This window comes from Salvia splendens, chromosome 19 (assembly GCF_004379255.2).
Source record: "Salvia splendens isolate huo1 chromosome 19, SspV2, whole genome shotgun sequence".
NCBI lineage: Eukaryota > Viridiplantae > Streptophyta > Magnoliopsida > Lamiales > Lamiaceae > Salvia > Salvia splendens.
Window position 1 is genome coordinate 20,972,511 of NC_056050.1, and position 25,785 is coordinate 20,998,295.

Consider the following 25,785-nt stretch of genomic DNA (forward strand, 5'->3'; position numbering starts at 1 on the left):
GAAACTCTATATATACGGCTCGTGCAGGATATTATCGAAGAGGTTTGGACTCGGAGGGGTTGACGTGATAATGTATGAATTTTTTTTTTATTAGTGTGTAATTTTTTTTTTCGAATCATGTATGTTTTTTCCGATAAAGTTGTTAATTTTTCCCGTTCGTATTCTCGGTCAAATTTTATTTCCGTAAACGTAAATTGTTTTATTTGTGAATTTATGATTTTTTTTATTGCGGGATGTCCTAGTGGGAAGGGCGATGGGAAGGGCGGATATGCATGGGATGTCCTAGTGATGTGGCAGTGGGGTGGGATGTCCTAGTGATGTGGCAGGAGGTGTTTTTGGGATGTCCTAGTGGATGTCCGAGTGGGATGTCCGCCCACTGGAGATGCTCTTAGTATTTTTCTGTTTTGCTTTTATTTATTTAAAAATTAACTTAATGGCAATTTTGATAATAATAATAATAGAAATAATGAACTACGAAATAAGTACTATATGAAATAATAATTTAGATAGGATACGTTCATTATTACTTAATAAAAATAGACTCTATTAGAGAGAGAAATTAAATAAATTAGAAAGATTTTCTGAATTATAACTAATTAGTTTAAGAGATAAATTAAATAAATATTAAGAAAGAAAAAGTAGAGAAAAGATATAGATAAGAGATAAATTAAATAAAGTGAAAATGTTCCATACTATCTTAAAATAATGTAAAAGATTCTCAAAACAAAATTAAGTACTTGTCGAGATTTGTGGTGCTATTTTTTCATGAGATACTGTAAATATGCAATTTTTTATAGACAAATTCTAAAAAATAGTTCATTCTTGTAGGAATATTAGTTATTTTTGTCGTAATAATGGGTCTAGTAAAATTTGTAAAATTGAATCATCCCCAAATATAAATAAGTGAGAGTTTTTTATGTTCTAATATCTGAAGTAATTTTCTCGCCTTATATAGATAGCAGTCCCGCCTATTTGTAATTTAATATTTTAGTTGATATAATATCATACGTAATTATAGCAAAAATATTTCTCTTATTTAACTCCTTTGTGGAGTACAAAATAGTACTCTCTCCATCCCCAAGTAGACGTCACACTTGGGAATTGGCACAGGATTTTAGGAGGTGTTATTTTGTGTGTTAGATGGAGAGGGAAAATAGTATATTTATATTAATGTGAGATAGAGCTTTTTCTAAAAAAGAAAATGTGACATCTGTTGTGGGACAAACTAAAAAGGAAAGTGTGACATCTACTATGGGACGAAGGGAGTACCAATAAAGATATTGATTCAGATTTTAAGAGATTTTTTTACTAACATTTACGATTTCAATTTCGAGGCAGTCTTAAAATGAATGTGCAACTGGAGTAATTAGTAGATTAGTAAAGTTTGCTAAATTAAGACGATTTATAAACACCCATCATCTATTTAGGAGGAGGATGTTCGGTTTGCAAGATTGTATTCCGATTAAATATGTAGTGCATTTGGTTCATAAGATTCAATCTCACAATTCAATCTTAGATGAGTAAACATGTGATAATTAAACATAGCTAATCCTTTAGGCCATGTTTGGTTGGCGGGAAAGTAAAGTTGGCAAGGAAAATGATTCATGGGAAAATGAATCCCAGGAATATGATTTCTAATAACTTTACTTTCCTGTATTTGGAAAATATCAAGATTTGAAAGTATATATTTGATTTAAACACTAAACTAAAAATATACTTATCATTTTTTATTTATAAAAACAATAATACATATTATTTAATAAATTATTCATTACAAATGATAATAATTATATTATTTTATTTATTATTACGATGGATAGTTTAAATATGGATTATACATCATAATATATAATAATAAATAAGATTATTATTATTATTATCATATTTACTTAATTTTTAATTTAATAAATTTTATAATTTAAAATTTCACTACAATTTTATTGTTAATTACTAATTTATAAATTAATAATTATTATATTATTATATAACTATAATTATATTTAATTATTTAATAAATTATTATTATTATGATAATAAAAATAAAATAAATATTAATAATATAGTTATAATTATGATAATTTGAATTATAGTTATTTATTATCCTGAAATTAAGTATGGTTTATACTTTTAAATTATTTTTAAAACATTGTAATAAATAATAACAATAATGATGATGATGATGATAATAATAATAATAATAATAATAATAATAATAATAATAATAATATTGTACTATATTGCATTAAATATGTAAGAATCCTAAAACTGGGAAAAAGAATACCTAAGAAAAGTTAGGATTCAGAATCCTGGAAAGTTGTACTAACTTTCGTTGTTTCAGGATTTTGATTACTTTCCCAGTTTGATTAAAAACGGAAACAAACACAGAAATTTAAAATTTAAGGAATCAGATTACTTTCTCAGACAGAATCTTGACAACCAAACATGACCTTAAGACTAAAATAATCTATAACGCAATCCTAAATTGTATTTTGGTAGTATTATTTTATATAGGAGACCGAATATCACCTAAGTTTGGGCATTTAACTTTCAAAAAGAAGGGGGGAGGCAATGGATCTTGTATAAACTTATTAAAACGGATCTCGTATAAACATAGTACTCCGACTATATGATACTTTTTCGCACATAAAAAATAGTCTAAGTGATTGGTGATAACGATTTTAATCAAATTGGTAGAAATAAATAGATAAAGCAGGTAAGTATGAATGCAAAAATAAAATATATGAATAAAATTGAAGATATAATATAAAATTGAGTAATTAATTAGAATAAGTTTCTATTTTTATTACAAGACTAATTTTAGTGGACGGAATAAGGATTATACATTTATACTCCTTCTGTCCACCATGTAAAGAGACATTTTGTCATTTTGAATTGTCTATAATTTAAAGAATCGTATTTTTCCTCTTTTTGGTATGCGAGTCTCAAATATCGATTTTTGGGATTTGGAAAATATTTTTTTTTTTATTTTTTAGCATTATTTATAATTAAATACCGATTTTTAAAAAAATAAAATAAAAAAAAGTTTAAACACAACGGCTATGCCGTTGACGAATGGGAGCGCGCCACGTGTGCGTCCGCTGGCACGGACGTGCTCGATACATCGAGCAGCGCCGTGCCAGCGGTGCGGCTGCAGCGGCGGCGGTCCTGCGCCTTGCCAACGGCGCGGACGGCGGTGGCGTCTTTCGCCACCGCTGCGGATGCTCTTATGTGTTCATTATATACGCATGAATATGGCATTGAGGGTAAAATGATGATTGGGATAACAATTACTACAAGTATTATATTAAATATATATATACACAATTCGAAAATACAATTTTTTTCTGTATTATATACACTACACTCATAACATTATATACACGGCACTTGGTTCATTACAATATTACAACAAACTTCATTAAGTCACAATTGCTTGCAAATTCGCAAACACTTCAACATTTACATATTTTGTATTATACACATTGGCATTTAGGTCATGTGTACATTGACAATGCAATGAAGAACATTATATCGTACGTCATTATAAGTATATACAAATTACATTTTCGTACAAATTTCTTCATCCGTACGTATGCAACTGAGATTTGATACGTGGTATTTGAAAAAAATTATTAAAATCAAGAGAGTTATATGAAATTAAGTTATTTGGAATTTTTGAGATTTTCAAGGATTGTTGTCAACTGTCATTGAAAGTGACATGTAAATTCGAAATCATTATAAAATCACATTGAAATCATTATCTATTGGCTCACATTCTTGACACTTCAAATATGACATGATCAATCTCTTCAGTCGTTCAAGCATAAAAGCTTGAAAAGAGTAAATACTTACTCCGATGTAGATCCATATACAATTTGAAAAAGGTTTGCATTTTGAATGGGCCCATAGCTAAAAAACCATAGAAACCCCTCGATCATCAAGAATGGTTATGTGGAGGAAATCGCGTTTATAGGGCACTTTGCCTTTAAAATAACGCAAATGTACCCATTTTGATAACAATTCCATTTATGGGAAAAACGCCGATGAAATTGGCGTGTTTATAAGTAAAAACGCCAGTGACATTGGCGTGTCTATACTTAAACACGCCAACATAGTTGACGTTTTATACTTGTGCCGTATTTTGGGCGTATTCTTTCCAATGATCATTACGTTAAAACACGCCATTGGTGTTGGCGTGTAGTATATAAAACACGCCAATGACATCGGCGTGTTTAAAAGGAAAGACGCCAATAACATCGGCGTGTTTAACCAAAAAACGCCAATTTGAGTGGCGTGTTTTAACAGGCTGATATAGCAGCCTCCACCCCCAAATCGCGAAAACATCACAGCACACCACACTTTGCGATTTTTCTCCGAGCAGCGCCAATCTCCGCGAATTCGCCCTCCTCTCCGTCATTTCGCACTCCATTCATCAATCGGTGCTATTCTTCTCCAGATTCATATATTTTCTTCGGTTAGTATGCTTATCTTTTACAATATTAGTTGAAATATTGTAATGGGTTGTGAATTGAGTTGAAATATTATGCATTTTGGATCGGTTGAATGACATTATTGTTGATTATTATGTTGGATTGTTTGGGTTTAAGTGAATTTGTGTATAAAATTGATTATAAACCTAAACCCTAGGGTTGTTATAGCTAAAAAATGGGCAAATTGTTTTGGTATATGTGAGTTTTGGTTGATGTATGTTGATTAGTTTGAATTGTTAAATTTGTTTATATTGTTAGGTTTGTCAAATTGAAATTGGACAAATTGAAATTGTTAGGTTGGACAAATTTGTAATTGAAATTGTCAATTTTGTGTAGATGAATTGTGTTATGATTTTGAGTGTGAAATGTTGTGTAGGTGAATTTGTGTATTGTGAATTATTTGATTTTGGTGTTCCATTTTGTGAAATTGGATTAAATTGTATGTAATTATTGAATGCTGTGTAGGTAAATTATGGCATCATCTTCGACCCTAGCTCGTCGGCTTGCGTGTGGTCCTGCGGATCCTTCTGTACTGTATCTTCAGAGACAACACGTCTCTAATAACATATGGGCAGGAGTTCCATCCGAATACGTACGCTGCCGACGATATGAAGGAATAATTTGGAATGTTCCCATATATCACCGTGGTTTGGCACTAGTGGACCAGATGGGGTTCGGCGGTTTATTGAGGTGTGGTCAGCCAAAGGAAATTGACCACCATCTGATCACCGCTTTGATTGAACGTTGGAGGCCAGAGACTCACACGTTTCACTTCCCAGTCGGTGAAGCGACTGTAACATTGGAAGACGTGGAGGTTTTATGGGGCCTGAAAGTTGATGGAGAGGCTGTGATGGGTTACATCCCCCCGACACAACTGGGATATTGGCAGGATAGGTGTTTGGATTTTCTAGGATTCATACCGGACGCATCCGAGTTGAAGGAAATGTCTTTTAAGCAGACTAGCTTATCGCGTCAATTGAGGATTGAGCTGAATGATGAGCACGAACACAACATATATGCTCAGCGGGCTCGTATCTACTGTCTGCTATTACTTGGTGGTCGGATGATCCCGAATGCCACCGGAAATAAAATTCCGTTCTTCTACTTGCAATTTTTCATGGATATAGAACGGTGTTCTACCTATAGCTGGGGTGGTGCGACGTTTGCTTGCTTGTACCACAATTTGTGTGAAGCTGCCGTTGCTAAGAGGACGGATGTCGGGGGAGCCTTAACTCTATTACAGCTGTGGGCTTGGGAGAGAATCCCAAATATTAGACCGAGGATGCTAGATCCCGTGCATACAGACTATCTACCATGTGCAAGCGCGTAAGTTGTTCACTAATTCATTTTTTAAGCTTTATGTTCATCAGTCTTCGTGTTATTCGCTCATAATTTACATTTTGTAGATGGAATGGTCCGTCGTCATATGTAAAAGCACCCGGACATTGTATTGAAAATTTCCGAGATCAGTTCTCCATGATGCATGCCAACCAGGTACTTCATATACTTATAAACTATTTTTTGTTTGTTGTTTTTTATTGAAATTAATTTGAATAAATTTGTGTTACATGTAGTTTATTTGGATGCCTTATCTCCAACGGCAGTTGCCGGAAAGTTGTGATGCCGGTCGTCCTGTATGGATATCCATAACAATGCTTATTTGCTGGAATCTGGCTGAGCCACACCTGCCACACCGAGTGTTGCGCCAATTTGGGATTGTCCAACCGTATATCCCGCAACTCCCCCGGTTCCACGGTACTGATTTTGCGAAATAGGATCGCCGTGGAAAAGCTGGTCGAAATTGGGTTGATTAGCACGCCAATTATATACAGGAGTGGGACAACAGACACTTTTTGGTGTGGACTGACCTGGAGTACAGTGATGAGCCCGTTGCAACCGAAGAATATATGGATTGGTTTCGGCAGATAACTGTTGTGTATTTAACCAAACTCGGCGTGCATGCTGAACATGGCTTCCACGAAACGGCATCTTCTCATAGATTCGCGGTAAATTATTCATACTTAACCAAACCCTAGTTAATTATTAAAATTCATATTATGATATGTATTTAACTTTGATAATTGTAGGTGGAGACACTTCACAACGTGCGCCACTTTCTAAGTGGCCAAGATACGACAGAACATCCGGCTTTGGGAACCATTTCGAGGATGATTGAAGAAGGACTGCGGATATCCGGAGAGGCTGAGCGGATGGACTACCGTCCTTCGCAGCGCTCTGCAATGGACGTGGACGTACCCGTAAGGCAAAAGGCAAAACGACGAACCAAAAAGAAAACCGCCTGCGGAGAGTCGTCATCTCAGCCCGTACACCGCTCCGATGACGATTTTGTGGAACCACCTCCACCTACATCTGCAGTTCGAGGCCGTCATTCTGTCAGCCACACCGGTGGTACCGGCGACGACATTGGCCTCAGTGATGTCCCCACTTCTCCACCGCGGTCGTCTGTGCAAGATGACATTTTTGGGGTGGATCTAGAGAACGCTGTTGTTCAAGATACTCCTCCCTCAAGGATCCCTAGATCTACATCCAAAATTGGGAAGGGGATACGGGGTTTGTTTATGCGGAAACGGCGAGATGATTAAACTAATTTGATACTTTGTATTGATATTGGTTGTTTTTCATTGATTTGAACTCGTTATATTAGACGATTTGATCCTCTTTTTACACGTATTCATATTTATATTTTGAACTCTTTATATTACTTATTGGTCGACGATAGGAACAAACACGCCATTCCCAGTTGGCCTTTTAGTTGTACTAAGATTTTGTATAAAACGCCAATATTATTGGCGTTTTTACCTTGCTAAAAATTTTGCCAAATTTCCCAACGTCGTGCCCATTCTGCATAAATACGCCACTGACAGTGGCGTGTTTTAAAAGACGCCAATAATATTGGCGTTTTTAGTAGAAAACGCCAACGAAGATGGCGTTTTTACATTGGGAAAAATTTTGCCAATTTTTCCTTAGTTGAAGCGGACATTCTGCATAAACACGCCACTGTCGTTGGCGTGTTTAAAAAGACGCCAATATTATTGGCGTTTTAAGTGGAAAACGCCACTGTCGATGGCGTTTTTACCTTGATCAAAATTTTGCCCATTTTTCCTACGTATGAGCGGACATTCTGAAATAACACGCCACTGATGTTGGCGTTTTTAGTGGAAAACGCCAACATCGATGGCGTTTTTACCTTGGGAAAAATTTTTCGGAAAATTTTGAAGAGTAACACGTTACAATGCTCAAATCAATAAATAGCCACAATTATAAAGAATAAACAGAACAATGTTCAATTCAACTAAATAGTTGTTACACATTCAATTGTCTCGCCTTCTCCGGGTAAAGAAGCTACGGATACCCTTCCCGATTCTGGCGGTGGAGAGTCTAGACGGAGGAGTATCTTGCACAACGACATTCTCTAAATCAACCCCGAAATAATCGTCTCGCACAGAAGACCTAGGTGGAGAATGTGGGATATCACTGAGCCCAATGTCGTCGCCTGTACCACCAGTGTGGCTGACAGAATGCCGACCTCGAACTGCCGATCTTGGTGGAGGTGAAGGCCAAAATAGAAATCTACACGCTTCAATCCACCACCGGGTTGACCCGACCAAGGCAAGCGTTTTCGCGTTTTTCAGCTTTGGGAAGGTTTTTCGCGTTTTGGGGAGGGAGGAAATGTGATTAGGGTCTGCGATTTTGGGGGAGATCTGAGAAATATAGTTCAACCCAAAAACGCCAATCAGATTGGCGTTTTTTACGTTAAACACGCCAATGACCTTGGCGTTTTATATCGTAAAGACGCCATCAAGATTGGCGTGTTCAAATTTAAGTAGTTTGGTAAAAATACGAGCAAGATACGGTCCCTATGTAACACGCCAACTATGTTGGCGTGTTTGCGTATAGACACGCCAATTTCACTGGCGTTTTTACTTATAAACACGCCAATTTCATCGGCGTTTTTCCCATAAATGGAATTGTTAACAAAATGGGTACACTTGCGTTATTTTAAAGGCCAAGTCGCCTATAAACGCGATTTTCTCGGTTATGTGGTGGTGGAGTTTCTATTAATCAAGAATGGCAGCAAACAAAACACCCACCATGAACATAATTTCATCTATAATCATCATTTCTATACAAGAAATATATAAATCATCAACAACCTCATATATTCATGACAAGAACTAACTACTAAGATATACATAGTGGTCCAAAATTTTGAGAGATTCCTCATTCCTCAGTTTTGTAAGAGCAGCCCTCTCTATTCTTCTTATCCACTCTTTGCTCACACTGAAACGCCTCCCTATTTCCTCCAGAGATTTGCATTGACTCTTACCTAGTCCGAATCTTAGGATTATTACCTCTCTCTCTCTTGAATCCAACCCATGGAGAAGTGTGTGCACATCCTTGATCATATGCTGTCTGAAAACCGCTTCTTCGGGGGTCATCGTCGATGTATCCGGTATGATCTCCTGCAAGATAGTCACGATAAGAGGTCAGAGAAGCAACAATCTATGTCAACTTAGCCAATCGGGTTTTTTTTTCCGAGCCAACTTTGATCGACATCGTTAGAAGTAACAAAATAGCTCATCCACGAATGAAATGTATGGCGACAAACATGAACGAACCAAGATTACGAGCTTTGGCCCTTACCATATACTTAGTGCTGGTGGATTCCCCTATTTTCTCATTGATTGATCCCACAACCCTGAGGCATTTGCTAGCTGAGACGATTTTAGCTACGGTGAGACCAGTAAACTTGGCGATTTCACAGTCATCTGGATACTTTCCATTGCTCGTACGAAGGGACTTTCGTGCTTTCTGTACTTGATTAATGGCCTTGCTCAATGTGCACTGCAACAGAAGTATAAAGAATTGAAGTTATGGATTCTGCTGAACATAGAATGGATGAAAAAGTAGTAAACAAACGGGACGTACAGGGACACGGACTCCTCTGGCATGTCTCGCCACCAATGTTGACATCGACTTCCTGATCCAATACTGGACGTAGGTTGAGAATTTGTACCCTCTTGATTGATCAAATCTCTCTGCACCTTGCAAGACACCTATCCACCCCGCCTGTAGACCAACACGATTACAGAGTCAAAGTTGGATACGACAATGGAGACCAATTCCACGACCTAGTTACATGTTTGATTCCACTTGGCTTTCAAGTAAATCTCGAGACATATTTGCATAGTTTCACATAGTTTGGTTATTAACTTGTCAAGATTGATAGTTATAGATTTAGGAAAGTTGAGCTTTCCTGAGGCAGATTCAATTATTAACCAAAACATTACAAAGAAAGAGAAAAGGAGGAACCTGAATCAGATCTTCAAATGCTACTCCAAGTCCCCAGTAATTTCTTGCAATAAACAAAACCAAGGAGCGCGTGCTTCTTAAAAGCTCGTCTCTACAAAGCCATCCATAATGCAACTGACGTTGCAGCTCACTCTTCTCAACTCCGGCAGCTTCGGCCCAGCTACTCATCCTAGGCATTTTACCGGTATCCTTTTCCAGTATCACCCTCAGCTTTTCCAATTCTGCAACCATCTATCATATAATAACATTAACTTAACTATGAGACAATTATTTTTTTCTCAAATGAGCCGAAAACGCTGCTTGCATAACAGAAATTGAAACAACCTTAACTCCACTTGACATCTCTGCCTCGTTCCCAGCAATCCTGAGCTTTTTGTTTCTGGATCTCGAGTTTCTTCTAGCAGGGGCAAGTTTAGCCTTATGAAGATCATTTGAAGGCAATTCTTGCAAAATAGCACTTTCCTTCTCCAACGATCTGTTTCTTCTCAATTTTCTGAGTTCTTTTTTCCCAGATTGAACAATCACCTTGCCTGTACGATTCTCCACCGAGTCATTTACCTTGGACTCATCAACATTCTCAGTTGGAGCCTTAGACAAATCAAAAGAAGTCGAGGATTTTATGGTACTTGATAGAAATGAATTGAACAATCTTAGAGCACCGAGTCTTTCTAATTGCTCCAGAATATCTCGTTCCAACCTTACCACGTCAGAATCAGCAAACATGTACTCCAACACATCGAGATTCTTCATCAACAATCTGTACTGTGATGTTTGCATTGCTCGTGCGGTGGTAAGGGAGACAGACTCATCCTCTTTGCTAGAAAGCTGAGTGTCGTTATCAAGTAACCTGTACACACTACTATCTCCGGAGCCCTTTCCAAGTCCCACCTGAATGAATAGATAAGAAAGTGAGCAAAAGAGTGTTAAAGACAACAGCGACACGAATCAGTAAAAACATGTGTAAGACATTCATCGGTTATGCAAAAAGGACTAAAAGCAAACAAAAAACAACCTTTAATTCTCTAGTTTCCAGGAAATACTTCTCCAAGAGCTGATGGGAAGACAAGGAAGCTTGTGCCTTGGAAGTATCGTTTTGAGTTTCGGTCTCGCCATATAGGACAGAAGCAGCAGATACTCTCGCCATAATATACGAAACGTCCCTGCCTCTACCTGCGTCGTAAGATGAAGAAGAGTATAGAACTTCATGATTATTGTGTATTTATGCATGTTGGCATGTCACACCCTCTCTCTGAAGAGAGGCAAGAAAAATAGGAAACCAGAACGAGTTTAGATGCAGAGATTTAAGCATCCGTGAAAAGTATCATATTCATGATAAATTTACTATGATCGGCCCCATCGAAATCATGCAGTTGTACCTTAAGAGAATGGTGAAACAATAAAAATTAACTCATTCTTTTCAACCCCAAGAAAGTGACAGATTTGTTCAGCTCGAAACAACCCAAAACAAAGTAGTTTGGGTTCCCTCTTACTATTATAAAGGGTAGAATTACTCAGCTGTTACTTCTAGAGTAATTTAATTTCAGGAAAAAAATAATAATAGTGATAATATTGACATCACTTGAAGTTTCATTTCTTCTACTTTTATGAGGAGATTAAAGTGAGCCTTATCAGCTCAGAGAGTCTCATAAACATTAACAAGAAAGAAATGCTTGCTTGCAGCATAGAATCGAAACAAAAGGATGAGAGCAGAGCAGCTTATCAGAATCTTCACGAATAAAGCCTCATCAGATTCACGAATAAACCCTCACTGAACGACTAAGGGATACAAAACAGACTATTTTTCAGGGTACGGGATACACATTTCGAGAAAACAAGATGTCTCGTATATGAGTGTGTTGGAACTAGAAAATTATGTTGGAAGGGCTCCACTGTCCTTCTAAACTGAGACGGCGGTTATTGCAAAAGAGTTCGACATCCCTACATGAATATATAACAGTTTTTGTGTTTGGGGAGCTTCAGCCTACCCTACCATTGTCATAACCACTACAAGCTATGACCTGAATAGCCCTTTCCCGAGTCGAAAACAAGAAGTTCAGCTAATATCACAATCTTTTCATCACAATTTACACAGAGGTAAAGCCTTCATACACAATCTTGAATCTAGAATGCAATGCATTAGTCTATGAATCAATCTTAAGTCTTAACCCAACAAAATTATTTCAGTTTATAGCCTTGATCCTCATGGAAATATTAGAAAATATCACAATTTGTTTTTCTCATTGGTCATGCCATATGCAATTAAATGAAAAATTTATCCCAAACCGTCACATAAACTACCTAAGTTGAAAGTTCATATTTTTCCAATTATAATACTAATAAAAACATTTGTTGAAGCAGAATCACTGAGAAAATCTATCATGAGACGAACCTAAATTAACATAAGACAAACCAAACCAACATAAATTAAATAGTCATATATAAAACTAAATCAAAATTGAAGAAGTGATGAGACTCACAAGAATATGAAGAAGGCAAAGATGAAGAACTTGTGGAGAGAGGCGACTGAACTGAGAGACCCCCCCATTTGATGTTTAGCCTAAAACCCATCAACAAAAATCGTTTCTTGAAAGCAAGAAACAGAGGGGAAATAGAGTAAGCACCAAATATTTATTTATTGATAATGAAAACTGATGAGTATATGTCTCTCAGCCACTGGTTCCCCATCTCAAGCATGGGGTCAGTTCCCTTTCACACGTTTACTTCCGTGTTACACAAAATTCATTACCCTTTTACTATAAGTAGTCGGTATTTAAGAGAACAAAATAACGTTTGATGTTTAGTTTATTTGTCCGACCAAATTTAAGGGTTTCAGTTATTTGGTAAAAGTAAAGTAGCTCGAAGTTCTGATTAAATTATTTTTATACAATCGAGTTAAAGTAAAATTTAAAAGTTATGAAAAACGAGAGATATTTAGTTGAGTAAATAATATGCTAACAAAAATATCTTCTAATTTAGGATAGTGACCGCAGAATATAATTTCACAAAAAAAAATGAAAATGATAAATTGATTAAAAAGATATAGAGCTCAATATTTTCTTTCATGAATGCCGTGTGTTCTTGTGCTCGACTAGACTAGGATGGCTTAGAGAAGGGGAATCTGTTCATGGATACGTTTTGAGGAATAATATTGAGCTTGATAGAGATTTTCTTAGGTCCTCACTGATTGATCTGTATGCTAGGCTAGCTGTGGCAACTTAGCTTATGCTTGTCGGGTCTTTGATATCAGGTTGTGTCAGGGAACACAAGGCAGAGGAGGCTCTATCACTTTTTGTTGGAATGTTGGTTCAAGGAATATTACCAGATTCGTTTTCCTTGGCCCCTGCTCTATCGGCTTGTGGAATGATCGAGCTCTCAGAAATGGGATGTCTGATTCATTGTCTTATCTCCCAGATGAGTTTGTTGGGAATGCCTTGATTGACATGTATTCCAAATGTGGGTTCATAAACTCCGCATTTAAAATATTCTGCGACGTTCAACAAGAGAGTGTTGTAGCTTGGAACTCTATGATGTGTGGGTTCTCTCAAAATGGTTGCTCTAATGAGGCTCTCACTCTCTTTGATGAAATGTATGCCACATATCGTGACATGGATGAAGTGGCCTTTTTGAGCACAGTTCAAGCTTGCTCGAATCTTGGTTACATTGATAAGGGGAGATGGATTCATCATAAGCTCATTACTTTTGGTGTTGATAAAGATATGTATGTTGATACGGCATTGGTGAACGTGTATGCTCGCTGTGGAGACCTTCATATGGCTCGGAGAGTTTTTGACAGCATGACCGAGTGGAGCGTTGTGTCTTGGAGTTCCATGATCGGGGGTTATGCAATGCACGGCTATGTTGATGATTCAATACTGTTGGTTAATAGAATGGTGGAATTGGGAATAAAACCAAATGAAATCATTCATGAATATTCTCTCAGCCTGCAGTCATGCTGGATATGTCGAAAAGGGGAAGTTTTACTTCAACTCAATGGTTAGGGATTTTGGAATCACGCCCAGTTCCGAGCATTACGGTGTTTTGGTTGATCTGCTGAGTCAAGGTGGTGATCTTAGTGGAGCGTATGAGGTCATTAGCTCGATGCTCTTCCCTGCAGATGCTAGCATTTGGGGTGCATTGGTGAACGGGTGTAGGATCCATCGACGTATGGATTTTCTGGATAGCATTAAAGAAGACGTTTTGGAGATGGATTCGGATGATTCGGGGTTTTACACACTGTTGTCTAATGTATATCAAGAAGAGGGTAAATGGGATGATAGCTCCATGGTGAAGGCAAGAATGAGAAATCTAGCTGTTAAAAAGGTCCATGGCTATAGCATGATTGAGATTGATCCTCACTTGTACAGTAGTTGAGAAATTTTAATTCTTATAGTTGTAACTGTAAACCATTTCCAATAAAGCTAATGAAAATAAATGCGTAATTTTGGTGGTTAGCAGCATATACAGTATCTCTTTTGCCAGATTTCCCTTCTTCATCATTTGTACTCGGAAGGATGGAGGAGTTGGAGAATCAAAGCTCTCCAACACCTTCGTCTTACTTCCATCGCTAGGCGCCGTCTCTTCCTTCTTACCAAACAGGCTTCCAAGCCATGAAGAAGAAGATGGTGATGACGGCGAAGAAGAAGATCCCTCACCCAAGCCGCCAACGCTTGCTGAAGGTCGACCAGGCATTTGCCCGGGGTATCCAGCCACATTCGGAACAGGCTCCTCCATGGGAGGTAAGTTCTGCGGTGCACTCATGACCTTGTTCAACATAATCCCAGCTCCCTCAATCAAAGCAAGTAAACAATGCTGACCGAGAGGCAGCACCCATTCCCTGGCGCATCTGCAGGAATCCCCCCGTTGCTGCACCTGCTATGATCGAGTTCCAAGGATCCTCCTTCTGCCGCATGTACACCATTGTGCAGTCGAAGGTGGAAAAGAGCCCACCCCGCACTGCGAAACTGCCACCAACACGAGGAGCGTTCATGCGTACTGCTTGAGAGCCCCCGGCCAGACGCTCGCCTTTAGGAGAGTTGTAGGTTCCCTTCAAGAAATGGAAGGCTGCGCCACCAACCGCCCCCATCCCAAATGCCCCACCTACGTCATCCAGGATAGGCTCTCTAGATGTTTCCGGCGTGCCCATGGATCAAACCTCGTGAGCCAAAGGTACACAAATAAATTATTCCTGGTGAATCAAATGAACTTGATCACATCCCCTATAATTGACAACACAAATTAACAACTCTCAAGAATAATGCACATATGCTTGATTCAATAATTGAAAATATCAATTCTACACAACAAAGATCCAGCTACTATTCCATTAAAATTCATTGATTACCATTCACCACACACACACACACAAAGTATGGTCATAAATTACTTGACTTCCAGTTCAATTGTTGATCGATTGAGTGAATCCTACATATCCAGTTCGGTAAAATCATGGCATTCAAAGTAGTATCCATTTCTTTCGAAATATTTCAGCAATATTAAAAAACCATACCGAGCTGAAAAAGCAACTACTTAAGCAAAATCTAAACACTAATATTGTGGAGTGAAGAAATCCAACGTATTTGATAGTATCACAGAGAAATTCCAGTCTGCCGATTGATTCGCCGAGAAGTTATTGTAAAAAAACAGATTGCACTCTTAGATTACGCACCGGTTAATTCAAGAGAACACAAAAGAAAGAGCTGGAACTAGGATTTACCTCAGAATGCTTGGGTTTTTGTGGACAACTCTGGAAAGAGGGAAAGCCGGTGGAGAGGGTGTGACGTGGAGAGATTTCTTGTGATTGAGAGACAGAGAGAGAGGGAAAGCCGGTGGAGAGGGTGTGACGTGGAGAGATTTTTTGTGATTGAGAGACAGAGAGAGAGGGAAAGCCGGTGGAGAGGGTGTGACGTGGAGAGATTTCTTGTGATTGAGAGACACAGAGAGAGAAAGAGTAATTTTCTTTTGAATAGTTTGGCCTAATCGGAGGAATTGGGCTCTTCAAACATTAGGCTATTAGCAATGGGGCGCCCTAAGGCGCGCCACGTCTACCAGTTTTATCCTCCTACCTCTCCACCTATAGTGGGGCGTCCTAAGGCGCACCCTATAGCGCGCCACGTCATCATTTTTTTAATATTTACAAAGTCCATACGAATTTTAAAAAAAATAATACATTAAAATACGAAATTTCATAAACTTCATTTAATAAAAATTAATACATTACAATGCGAATTAAAAAAATGCAAACTCAGCGACGGCGGTTACGAGCCCACACTTCTTCAATCATGTCACACATGAGCTGCGCATGCTCCTGTTGGTTGCGCATTGAGGCCTGTCTAGATAGAACATCTTCGAAGCCTAACGGTAACCCTCTATCGGGTGTGTCGGTCGATGTGCCGGAAGAGCTAGATGCACGGTCGTCTTCATTCCAGTCGGTGATGCTTCCGCCTTCACTCTCGACTATCATGTTGTGCATGATTATGCACGCATATATGACATCGGCGATGACTTCCTTGTACCAGAAACGAGCCGGCCCTTTCACAATTGCCCACCGTGATTGGAGCACCCCAAATGCCCGCTCGACATCGTTCCGCGCCGCCTCCTGCTTTTGCGCATGTTAGAAAGGAAAATATGTAAGTAAGGAAAATAGGTAAGCAAGGAAAAAAAATTAATTAGGGAATGAGTATTATGGCAAATCTTGCCAATTTTATGTAACCATTGGCCTATTTAAATGAGGCGTACCTATTGTAATTCTCTGAACAAGTTGAATGAATAATACTCATATCTTTCAACATGGTACTAGAGCAAAGGCTCATAACAAAATCATCATAGCCTAATACCTTTCCCGACCAAGAAGGCGGTTATTTTCAACCTGCAACATGTCAGACGATGAAGAGAAACCAAATATGGAGGAGACACGATTAAAGATGAGTAAGAATGTTACTCTAGCCGTTAAACTCAACGGGATGAATTATCCCATATGGAAACGGCTGATGAGAGTAGCCATCGTGGGAAGACGAGCAAACAGGTATATCACCGGTACACCGCAGCCGCCGGAACCTGGAATGAAGGGGTACACAGAATGGGAGGAAGCCGATATGACAGTGTTCTCATGGATAATTGACAACGTCGAAACAAAAATTGTTGTCGACTTTGCACATCACCAAACCGCGCAAGCTCTGTGGGAGAGCCTACAAACTACATTCGAAAGTACTGCAGATCCATATCTGTTGTACGATCTAGAGGAAAAGGCAGGCCGAATCGTGCAAGGGGAACATGGGCTAGAAACATATTGGCGACATCTCCACGGAATCTGGGTTGAAATTGACCGATGCCAACATCAACCTGTGGATTGCTGCAACAAGGGGATTAGCCAACTTCGAACGTATGTAGCAACAAGACGGCTGTTCAAATTCTTAACAGGCTTGAATGCAAGATATGACGGGATCCGAAGGGATATTCTCAAGGAAACCCCGTTGCCCTCAGCCGAGACCGCATACGGTCTGGTAAAACGAGAAGCTACGCGGTTGAAAATCATGCCGGTAGCAGACATCGATCTCCAGACCGGCGCAATCAACGATGGATCATCATCGGGCCAAGTCGGACACGGTTTCACCGTAAGAAACCAGCCACCACCGCGACCAAAACAGCCACCACCACGAACCGCCGCGCAACAGCCCAATCGCCAAGGAGGTTTCAAACCCGACAAATCAAAATTTTGGTGCTCTCATTGCGAAAAACAAAGACATACTCGAGATACATGTTTCCTCCTCGTTGGATTTCCGGAATGATGGGATGAAAATCAAAAGGCTAAAGCTCGATTAGCCATCGGAGTCGAAGATGGAGGCGGATTATTTCTGCAAGGAGCAGGGAATAGGGAGATGACTAACACCCGTGGGAGAGCAGGAGATACCGGTCCTCAACCGGGTGGAGGCGGCAGGCCTGGCGAGGCAGCCTTCGCGGAGAAGAAAGGAGGCGGGTCATATGGAGGTAACAGATTGGGGTTGAGAAACCCCGATCCCCAATTTGATTTTCAGAATAAACCCCAAAGCATGAGTAATTTAATTTCTGGTCCTTATAGTTCAGAATATATGCAATATGACCCGGGAAAATTACAGTTAGGACCCCAAAAAAACTATATTCCACGTTTGACCCCAAAACTGTCTGAAAGTTCCGTCTTAAGCCCAAATCGTTTTGCACCCTTGGAAAATATACCTATTGCATGCATTGCCCAAAGTAAAATTGACCCTAAGGAGAGTGAGTGGATTTTTGATTGTGGGGCAACTGATACTATGACCTACGATCTGAAAGATTTTTGTGAATTTAATGGGGCAACTAAAAGCCAAATTCAAACTGCCGATGGAGAGTTGACCGATGTGGGTGGGAGTGGAACCATTGAAATATCCCCAACCCTGAAGCTTACAAATTGCCTCTATGTGCCCAAATTATCTCATAAACTTATGTCTATCAGCCACGTGACGAACGAATTAAACTGTACGTTACTAATGCATCCAAATTTCTGTGTATTACAGGATATCAGGACGAGGAGGATAATTGGGCGTGGCACTGAGCGTCAAGGTCTTTATTATGTGGATGAGATTACTCAACAAGGTGGCACCGCGATGCATGCTCACGGATCTGCAAATCGGGAAGCTTGGTTGTGGCACCGCAGATTGAGGCATCCATCCTCGGGTTATTTAAAATTGCTTTTTCTAAAGTTTTCCCATTTTAAGGATATTACTTGCGAATCTTGTGTTTTGGCAAAAAACCACAGACAATCCTTTAGATCAAGTGATACTCGTGTTAAGACTATTTTTTCTCTAGTGCATGCCGATGTTTGGGGTCCAGCTCCTATTGTTGGTGATCATGGTTTTAAATATTTTCTCATTTTTGTGGATGACTGTACTAGATTGACTTGGGTATATTTTTTGAAGCATAAATCTGATGTTTTTGAAAAATTTATCCGTTTCTTTACAATGATCCAGACACAATTCCTAACCACGATCAAAATTCTTAGATCCGATAATGGTAGGGAATTTGTTAACAAAGACATAACTGATTTTTTTAAAGAAAAGGGGTTAGTTCATCAAACTACTTGTTCTTACACTCCTGAACAAAATGCTGTAGCTAAACGAAAGAATAGGATAATCCTAGAGGTCACGAGAGCCCTGTTTTTTTACTCAAATGTTCCTAAATTTTTATGGCCCGAAGCTGTTGCCACTGCTGTCTACCTGATTAATCGTTTGCCTACAAAAATTTTGGGTATGAAAACTCCTTTGCAGATTCTCGCATCCCTTACTGATATTCCCCCACCTCTCATACTTCCGCTCAAAATCTTTGGTTGTTCCGTTTATGTGCATGTACCGAAACACGAAAGAGGAAAATTTTCTGCATGTGCAATAAAATGTGTTTTTTTGGGGTATGGGGTAAATCAGAAGGGCTATCGATGCTATCACCCGGGGTCTAGGAAGGTTATAACAACCATGAATTGTAATTTTCTAGAAAGTGAATACTTCTATCACACCCAACCTCGGGGTCAGGGGGAGTGCTGTTCAGGGGGAGTGTGATAAAATTGGACCCCTCAGTTTTCCGATGCCACATCCAAGTATCTCGAACGTGGAACCAACAGAACAAGCTAGTGTCACTGCCGAGTCAGTCACATCTGCTGTAGAGCCTCCTAAACCGCCTACGCCTGAATCGAGTCCTCCTCCAGTGATATCCGAGGTAATTCCTGAAACTAGCTCAGATAATACAGTTATTACTCCTGACACTTTTGGTGTAGACGGGAATGAGAATGAAGCAATTGATGGTGATACCGGCCGCTATATACTCCCCAACAGAACTACTCGTGGGGTCCCGGCTAAGAGATACAGTCCTGAGAGGATTAGTAGAAGCCGATATTCTATGGCGAATATGGCTAAAGCAAATCTAACAGAGATGGCTAGGGCGTTTGAAGCAGCACTTTACGAAGAAGAAGAAATCCCATATACGGCCGAGGAGGCTATGAAAATTGCTTACTGGCGAGAAGCAATGCTAGTAGAAATGCGGGCTCTGATGAAGAACAATACATGGGAAGTATGTCTTAAACCTGATGGAGTTCGAACTGTGGGATGCAGATGGGTCTTCACTATCAAACGGAGGCCAGGTGGGTCGATTGAAAGGTATAAGGCGAGACTTGTGGCCAAAGGATACACTCAGACTTATGGAGTTGATTATGCTGAAACATTCTCACCGGTAGCAAAAATGAGTACTATTCGAGTGCTCTTCTCAATAGCGGCAGTCAGGGAATGGCCACTACATCAGTTTGACGTGACAAACGCATTCTTACATGGGGAACTGAAGAAGCCCATTTACATGGAGCCACCACCTGGATTTGTTGGAGATTTCGAAGGAGGAAAAATTTGCAAACTAAAACGAACACTATATGGGCTAAAGCAGTCACCTAGAGCTTGGTTTGGGAGATTCTCTGAGGCAATGAAGAAGTATGGGTATGAACAAAGCAACTCAGACCATACATTATTCTTGAAGAAAAGAGATGGAAAGATTACGTGCCTCATCATCTATGTAGATGACATGATTCTCACGGGAGATGATGAAGAGGAAATAAGCAAGCTAAGGAAGAATTTGTTTGCAGAGTTTGAAATGAAGGACTTGGGATTACTAAAGTACTTTCTGGGTATAGAAGTGCTAAGGTCAAAGAAGGGGATCTTCATCAGTCAGAGGAAATATGTACTTGACTTGTTAACCGAGACAGGACTACTAGACTGTAAGCCAGCAGATACTCCTATGGTTCAGAATCATGGTCTGCGGATAGTTGAAGGAGCTGAAGCCACTCACCGCACGAGATATCAACGTTTAGTTGGGAAATTGATATACCTATCCCACACTAGACCCGACATAGCTTATGCAGTTGGAGTAGTTAGTCAGTTTATGCATGCACCTCAAGTAGCTCACTGGGAAGCAACACTGAGGATTGTTCGATATCTGAAAGGGACAGCGAACCATGAGATTCTATTCGAGAATCATGGACATTTAGAGATTCATGGATTCACGGATGTTGATTGGGCAGGGAACCCAAATGACAGAAAATCAACTGCTGGATATTTTACCTTTGTGGGAGGAAATCTTGTCACGTGGAGAAGCAAAAAACAAAAAGTGGTAGCCTTGTCAAGTGCAGAAGCTGAATTTCGAGGGATTAAGAGTGGGTTGACTGAGATTCTGTGGCTGAGGAAATTGATGACTGAGTTGAACTTAAACTCACAGAAGTCATGTAAGTTGTTCTGTGATAATAAGGCGGCAATTAGTATATTTGAAAATCCAGTTCAGCATGATCGGACAAAACATGTCAAGGTGGATCGACATTTGATCAAGGACAATATAGAGGCCAAGACGGTAGAACTTCCTTTTGTGAGATCTGAAGATTAGTTGGCGGATATACTCACGAAAGCTGTCGATGCAAGAAGCTTCCATGAGGTATTGGGCAAGTTAAGTATCGGTAATCCCATTACTTAACTTGAGGGGGAGTGTTAGAAAGGAAAATATGTAAGTAAGGAAAATAGGTAAGCAAGGAAAAAAAATTAATTAGGGAATGAGTTTTATGGCAAATCTTGCCAATTTTATGTAACCATTGGCCTATTTAAAGGAGGCGTACCTATTAATTCTCTGAACAAGTTGAATGAATAATACTCATATCTTTCAACAGCGCAAATAAAACCCTCTTCTCACCAATTGGGCAGCTGACCGTCTTTAGGAAAACTGGCCACCGTGGGTAGATGCCATCGGCCAAGTAGTACCCCATATGGTATTGGCGTCTGTTGGCAGTGAACTCGATGGCCGGGCCGTTGCCGTTACATTGGTCGGTGAAGAGGGTGGACGAGTTGAGGACGTTGATGTCGTTGTTCGACCCGGCTACGCTGAAGTAAGCATGCCAGATCCAGAGCCGATGGTCAGCGACGGCTTCGAGGATCATCGTCGGGTGGCTGCCCTTGTATCCACTTGTGAATTGGCCTCTCCACGCTGTAGGACAATTCTTCCACTCCCAGTGCATACAGTCGATGCTCCCGAGCATCCCGGGAAACCCGTGCGCCCTCTCGTGCATCTGCATCAGACCCTGGCAATCAGTGGTTGTCGGCTTGCGCAAATATGTGTCGCCATAGGCCTCTACTATCCCCCGACAAAAGCTCTTCAGACACTCGCGGCCTGTAGTCTCCCCACAGTGGAGGTACTTGTCAAAAAGGTCCGCCGAGGTGCCGTATGCCAACTGACGAATAGCAGTCGTGCACTTTTGCAATGGTGTAAGGCCGGGTTTCCCGATGCCGTCCTCCCGAAACGTGAAGTATTCATCACGTGAAGACAATGTACGAACAATGCTGAGAAAAAGGTACTTCGACATTCTAAACCGGCGGCGGAAAACAGTCGGGCCCCATCGCGGTTGATCGGCAAAATAGTCTTCAACCAGACGTCTGTGAGCTTCCTGGTGGTCGCGTCGGACATACGACCTATGTCGAATAGGCCAATGGACTTGCTCAGCCGCCGCGGCGGCCGCCTCCTTCTCGCGCTGCATTTGCGCATAGCATGCTGCCATGGCCTCTTCAACGGCTGCATCTAATGCTTCGTCAAGCGAACCACCGGATTCAAACGAACTAGAACTATTGGTGTCGTCGCCGAGATTCATTTTGGTTGGATGTAGAGAGAGAATATGTAAAGAGAGAGTCGATATGTTCGTATGCACAACTGAATGAGAAACGAGATTTAAATAGAAAATCAAAACCGCGTGCCATCGTCCGCGTCGATCGTCCGCGACCTCCACAATGGGGCGGACGATGGCCATCGTCCGTGACAGCCGCAATGGGGCGGACGATAGCGCGGACGATGACCATCGTCCGCGCTATCCTCCGCGACCGAAGTATAGGGCGCGACTATCGTCTGCGCCCTATGGCACGCACCCGCAATGGGTGCGGACGATGGATGGCGCGGACGATGCGTGCCATCGGGCGTGCCATCGTCCGCCCATTGCGGATGCTCTTAATCGAGATTTTATAAAATTGTAGCTACATAATTTATTTCATAAATAGCAAATTAAAAATATTGAATCTAGCCAGCTATATAAACTTCGGGGATAAAATGTAAATAATAAATCATATTGGTTGTAAGTGGTGAATAATATAAAGTTAATATTTTAGGTTGCTAAAATGGCCACAGGTAGTAACATTATAAGTCTATATGAAAGCCTAAAAGAGATTGTAAAAATGAGAGAAAATAATTGTTGGTGCTCATTAGCATATTCGGAAAAATATCAAAAGTTAATATATTGGGGCAATGTTATAAGTACAACAATTACTATTTTTTTAGAAAAAATGTAGTACTAATTAAACAACTAATTTAGTTAGTGCAGCTACAGATTGACATTTGAACAATCCACCATTAAGATCATCTCCAAAAATGTCTCATAACAGCGTTGGCAAGTTTGCAGAGCCCTACTACGTCCTACCGCTTCTTCTTTCCAGCCTTTCCAGATTTAGAACCGGCGGCAGCGGACGTGGTGGGCTCCTGTTTCTTCGTCCGACCCGGATGTCGGGGAACCAGCTCTGCAACGTGAAGCATTAGTTGCTTCCCTGCAACACATCAAATGACTGATTTAGCAAGTCAAGGATTGAGCAGGTCAAGGTAGCAATGCAAGTAATCAATCACCCAGAAATAAACACACACACACACGCACAAAATGACGACATACTTGGAGGCATTAATTCAAAATTCCACTAAATGAAAACCAAAGGCAAGTGCTCGAAACAACAGTGGTAGAATACACACACGAGCAAGAACAAACCCCTATCTTCTATTCAATTGGTGATCATTAAGGGGAGAAACTGCTTTTGCATAAGAAATCACTTTGAAATCGTGTTGAAAACTTGAAATAGCTGTGGTTGATTAAGATTTTTCACAGCAACTAATTTGGATTATGAAGAAAATTGGTTTGTCAATTTCACTAACTCAATCAAGCACCCACTCAGTCATGTGGGGCTGCAGATGGATAAAATAAGACTCCATCTGAAATAACAGGTAACCATGTAAACCTCAAAAAACAATTCTTCGTTAGAGCTAGACAAACATTACAATCTCTGTAAATGTGTCTAACGTCCTTTTCATTGCCTGCCTGAGACAAGCACTTTCAGCAAAAGTTTTCTGTCTCAAAAGTAACTGAACACAATCAACCATGCTGTGCAGAGCACACACATGACCATTGAGCTAGTAATGAAGTAGGGCCGGCTGAAAGATTACTCCCAAGTCCTTTAATATACAGTTCCAAGTTCATAATTATCGAACATATCATAGACCTCTACTATGCTATCATTAATCACTGACAAATGAACTTGAAATTTAAAAGAGACAACCATACCAAATCCATATTAGACATTGATTCTCCATCCCTCGGCCAGGGTTTTCTTTGAATTTATATAAATTGGGTACAAGATCACCCATTTTTTTATATTCTGCAAATCAACATCCATAATGTTCCCCTAAAATAAATGAAAGTAAATCAATTCAATATACCCCTTACAATTTTGTGGGGTTTTTTCTTTTTTTTTGTTCTAGACCACAGATAACATTCCTCAAGTGTACTGGACTTTTTTTATTCCGCATTTGGGAGAGACGCATGACCCCCATGCGTCTCCTTTTAATGAAACGCATGACGGAGATGCATCTTTTATAGAGACGCATGAGGGACATGCGTCGTTAAATTATTATTTTATTTATTTTTAATAGTAAAATAAAATAAATAAAAAATGAAAGACGCATGACGCTTAAGCGTCTTTGCCTGTGGCGCATGACGCTTATGCGTCTTTCAAAAAAAATAAAGAAAAAAAAAAATTTAACGACGCATGTCCCTCATGCGTCTCTATAAAAGATGCATCTCCGTCATGCGTTTCATTAAAAGGAGACGCATGAGGGTCATGCGTCTCTCCTAAACCCGGAACAAAAAAAAAGTTCAGTACAAACACGGAATCTAAGTTCTATTCTAGAACAAAAAAAGAAAAAACCCCAATTTTGTGTATATGAACAATCCACTCAATTATTATACATCTCACCTTAGGGCTCGTTTGGTTGGCATGTTAGGCACAGATAAGTGGCTTTAACCACCCTTTTCTCATTGTTTGGTTGCCATGTTTGTGCTATCACAAGGCCCAAGAAAGTGACGAAAGCCCGTCCATGCCCGAAAAACTATCCATTAAAGTGTGATATTCCTATCTCAAGAATTTGGTGCGATTGTGCACTGTTACGTCTTGATACCCACATATGCCCTCCTCTCTCCTCTTCCTCTCACCTATCTCCTCTCTCCTCGCACCTATCATTTTTCTCTACATTCGTCCAGCTCTACCGTTGCAACCCCTTCCTCAAACCATCACCTCCCCCGGCGGTAAGCGTGCACATGACTCCATGGTCGTCCGGACGGTCGTTAGCGTGCCGCTGGCATCCACCGTTGCACCATTGGTGTTGCCAATCTATGGCCATCGGGCTGGATGTGGTGAGGCAATGAAGAGACCGAATGAATTCCTTCATCGATTCTTTGGATTGTGTTGATATTTTTGAGGTTGTAATGATTTCAATAGAAGATTTGAGCCTACCTTGCTTCGTGTGCCATCCCCTCACCGGCCATGGTTGTGGTTTCTATCCGCGGTGGTGACTCCACGACCGCCAAACTCCATCACAATTGCATCATTCTACTGTTCGATTTTCATTTTTTTTCTATTTTGGCTTGCTAGATGTTGGACTTATGCTCCTGTTCTGCTTGATTTTGTATGCTTGGTTCAATTTGATACCAATGAAATTTGGGAAATGTGAATTTTGTGGCCAAACTTTCTTTCAAAATTTGTCGTCAGATTCTTGGGAAATTAATATTAGAATTAGATCTAATTCCTCATTACAAATCTTCTTCGGCGACAATGTTTGATTAGGTATCTAATACAAG

General features: G+C 40.0%; 3 protein-coding genes and 2 pseudogenes across 4 annotated transcripts; 2 read left to right on the top strand and 3 right to left on the bottom strand.

Annotated features, from left to right (window-relative positions):
- The first annotated feature begins 6,397 nt into the window (after positions 1–6,397).
- LOC121779150 lies at positions 6,398–7,184 on the top strand. The gene is made up of 2 exons (XM_042176483.1): positions 6,398–6,496; positions 6,578–7,184. Exons 1-2 carry the CDS (start codon positions 6,398–6,400, stop codon positions 7,091–7,093), a joined length of 615 nt encoding a protein of 204 aa, XP_042032417.1. The 3' UTR covers positions 7,094–7,184.
- Positions 7,185–8,585: 1,401 nt separating this feature from the next.
- LOC121778545 (RNA polymerase sigma factor sigC-like) lies at positions 8,586–12,525 on the bottom strand. 2 transcript variants are annotated; one of them, XM_042175919.1, is made up of 8 exons: positions 12,302–12,525; positions 10,837–10,994; positions 10,527–10,712; positions 10,149–10,412; positions 9,825–10,055; positions 9,441–9,581; positions 9,156–9,356; positions 8,586–8,974 (listed from the first exon to the last, which is right to left on the bottom strand). In XM_042175919.1, the coding sequence occupies exons 1-8, from the start codon at positions 12,390–12,392 to the stop codon at positions 8,687–8,689; spliced, it is 1,560 nt and encodes a 519-aa protein (XP_042031853.1). In that variant the 5' UTR covers positions 12,393–12,525; the 3' UTR covers positions 8,586–8,686. The 2 variants fall into 2 exon arrangements, with proteins under 2 accessions (XP_042031853.1, XP_042031852.1); XM_042175918.1 differs by having other exon boundaries at positions 10,149–10,712; positions 12,302–12,524.
- Positions 12,526–12,885: 360 nt separating this feature from the next.
- LOC121778177 lies at positions 12,886–14,275 on the top strand (annotated as a pseudogene).
- Positions 14,174–15,791, bottom strand: LOC121778178 (annotated as a pseudogene).
- Positions 15,792–23,303: 7,512 nt separating this feature from the next.
- Positions 23,304–24,325, bottom strand: LOC121779151 (signal recognition particle 19 kDa protein-like). Its single transcript, XM_042176484.1, has 4 exons — positions 24,230–24,325; positions 23,931–24,014; positions 23,551–23,575; positions 23,304–23,431 (listed from the first exon to the last, which is right to left on the bottom strand). The coding sequence occupies exons 1-4, from the start codon at positions 24,323–24,325 to the stop codon at positions 23,304–23,306; spliced, it is 333 nt and encodes a 110-aa protein (XP_042032418.1).
- Positions 24,326–25,785: the final 1,460 nt, after the last annotated feature.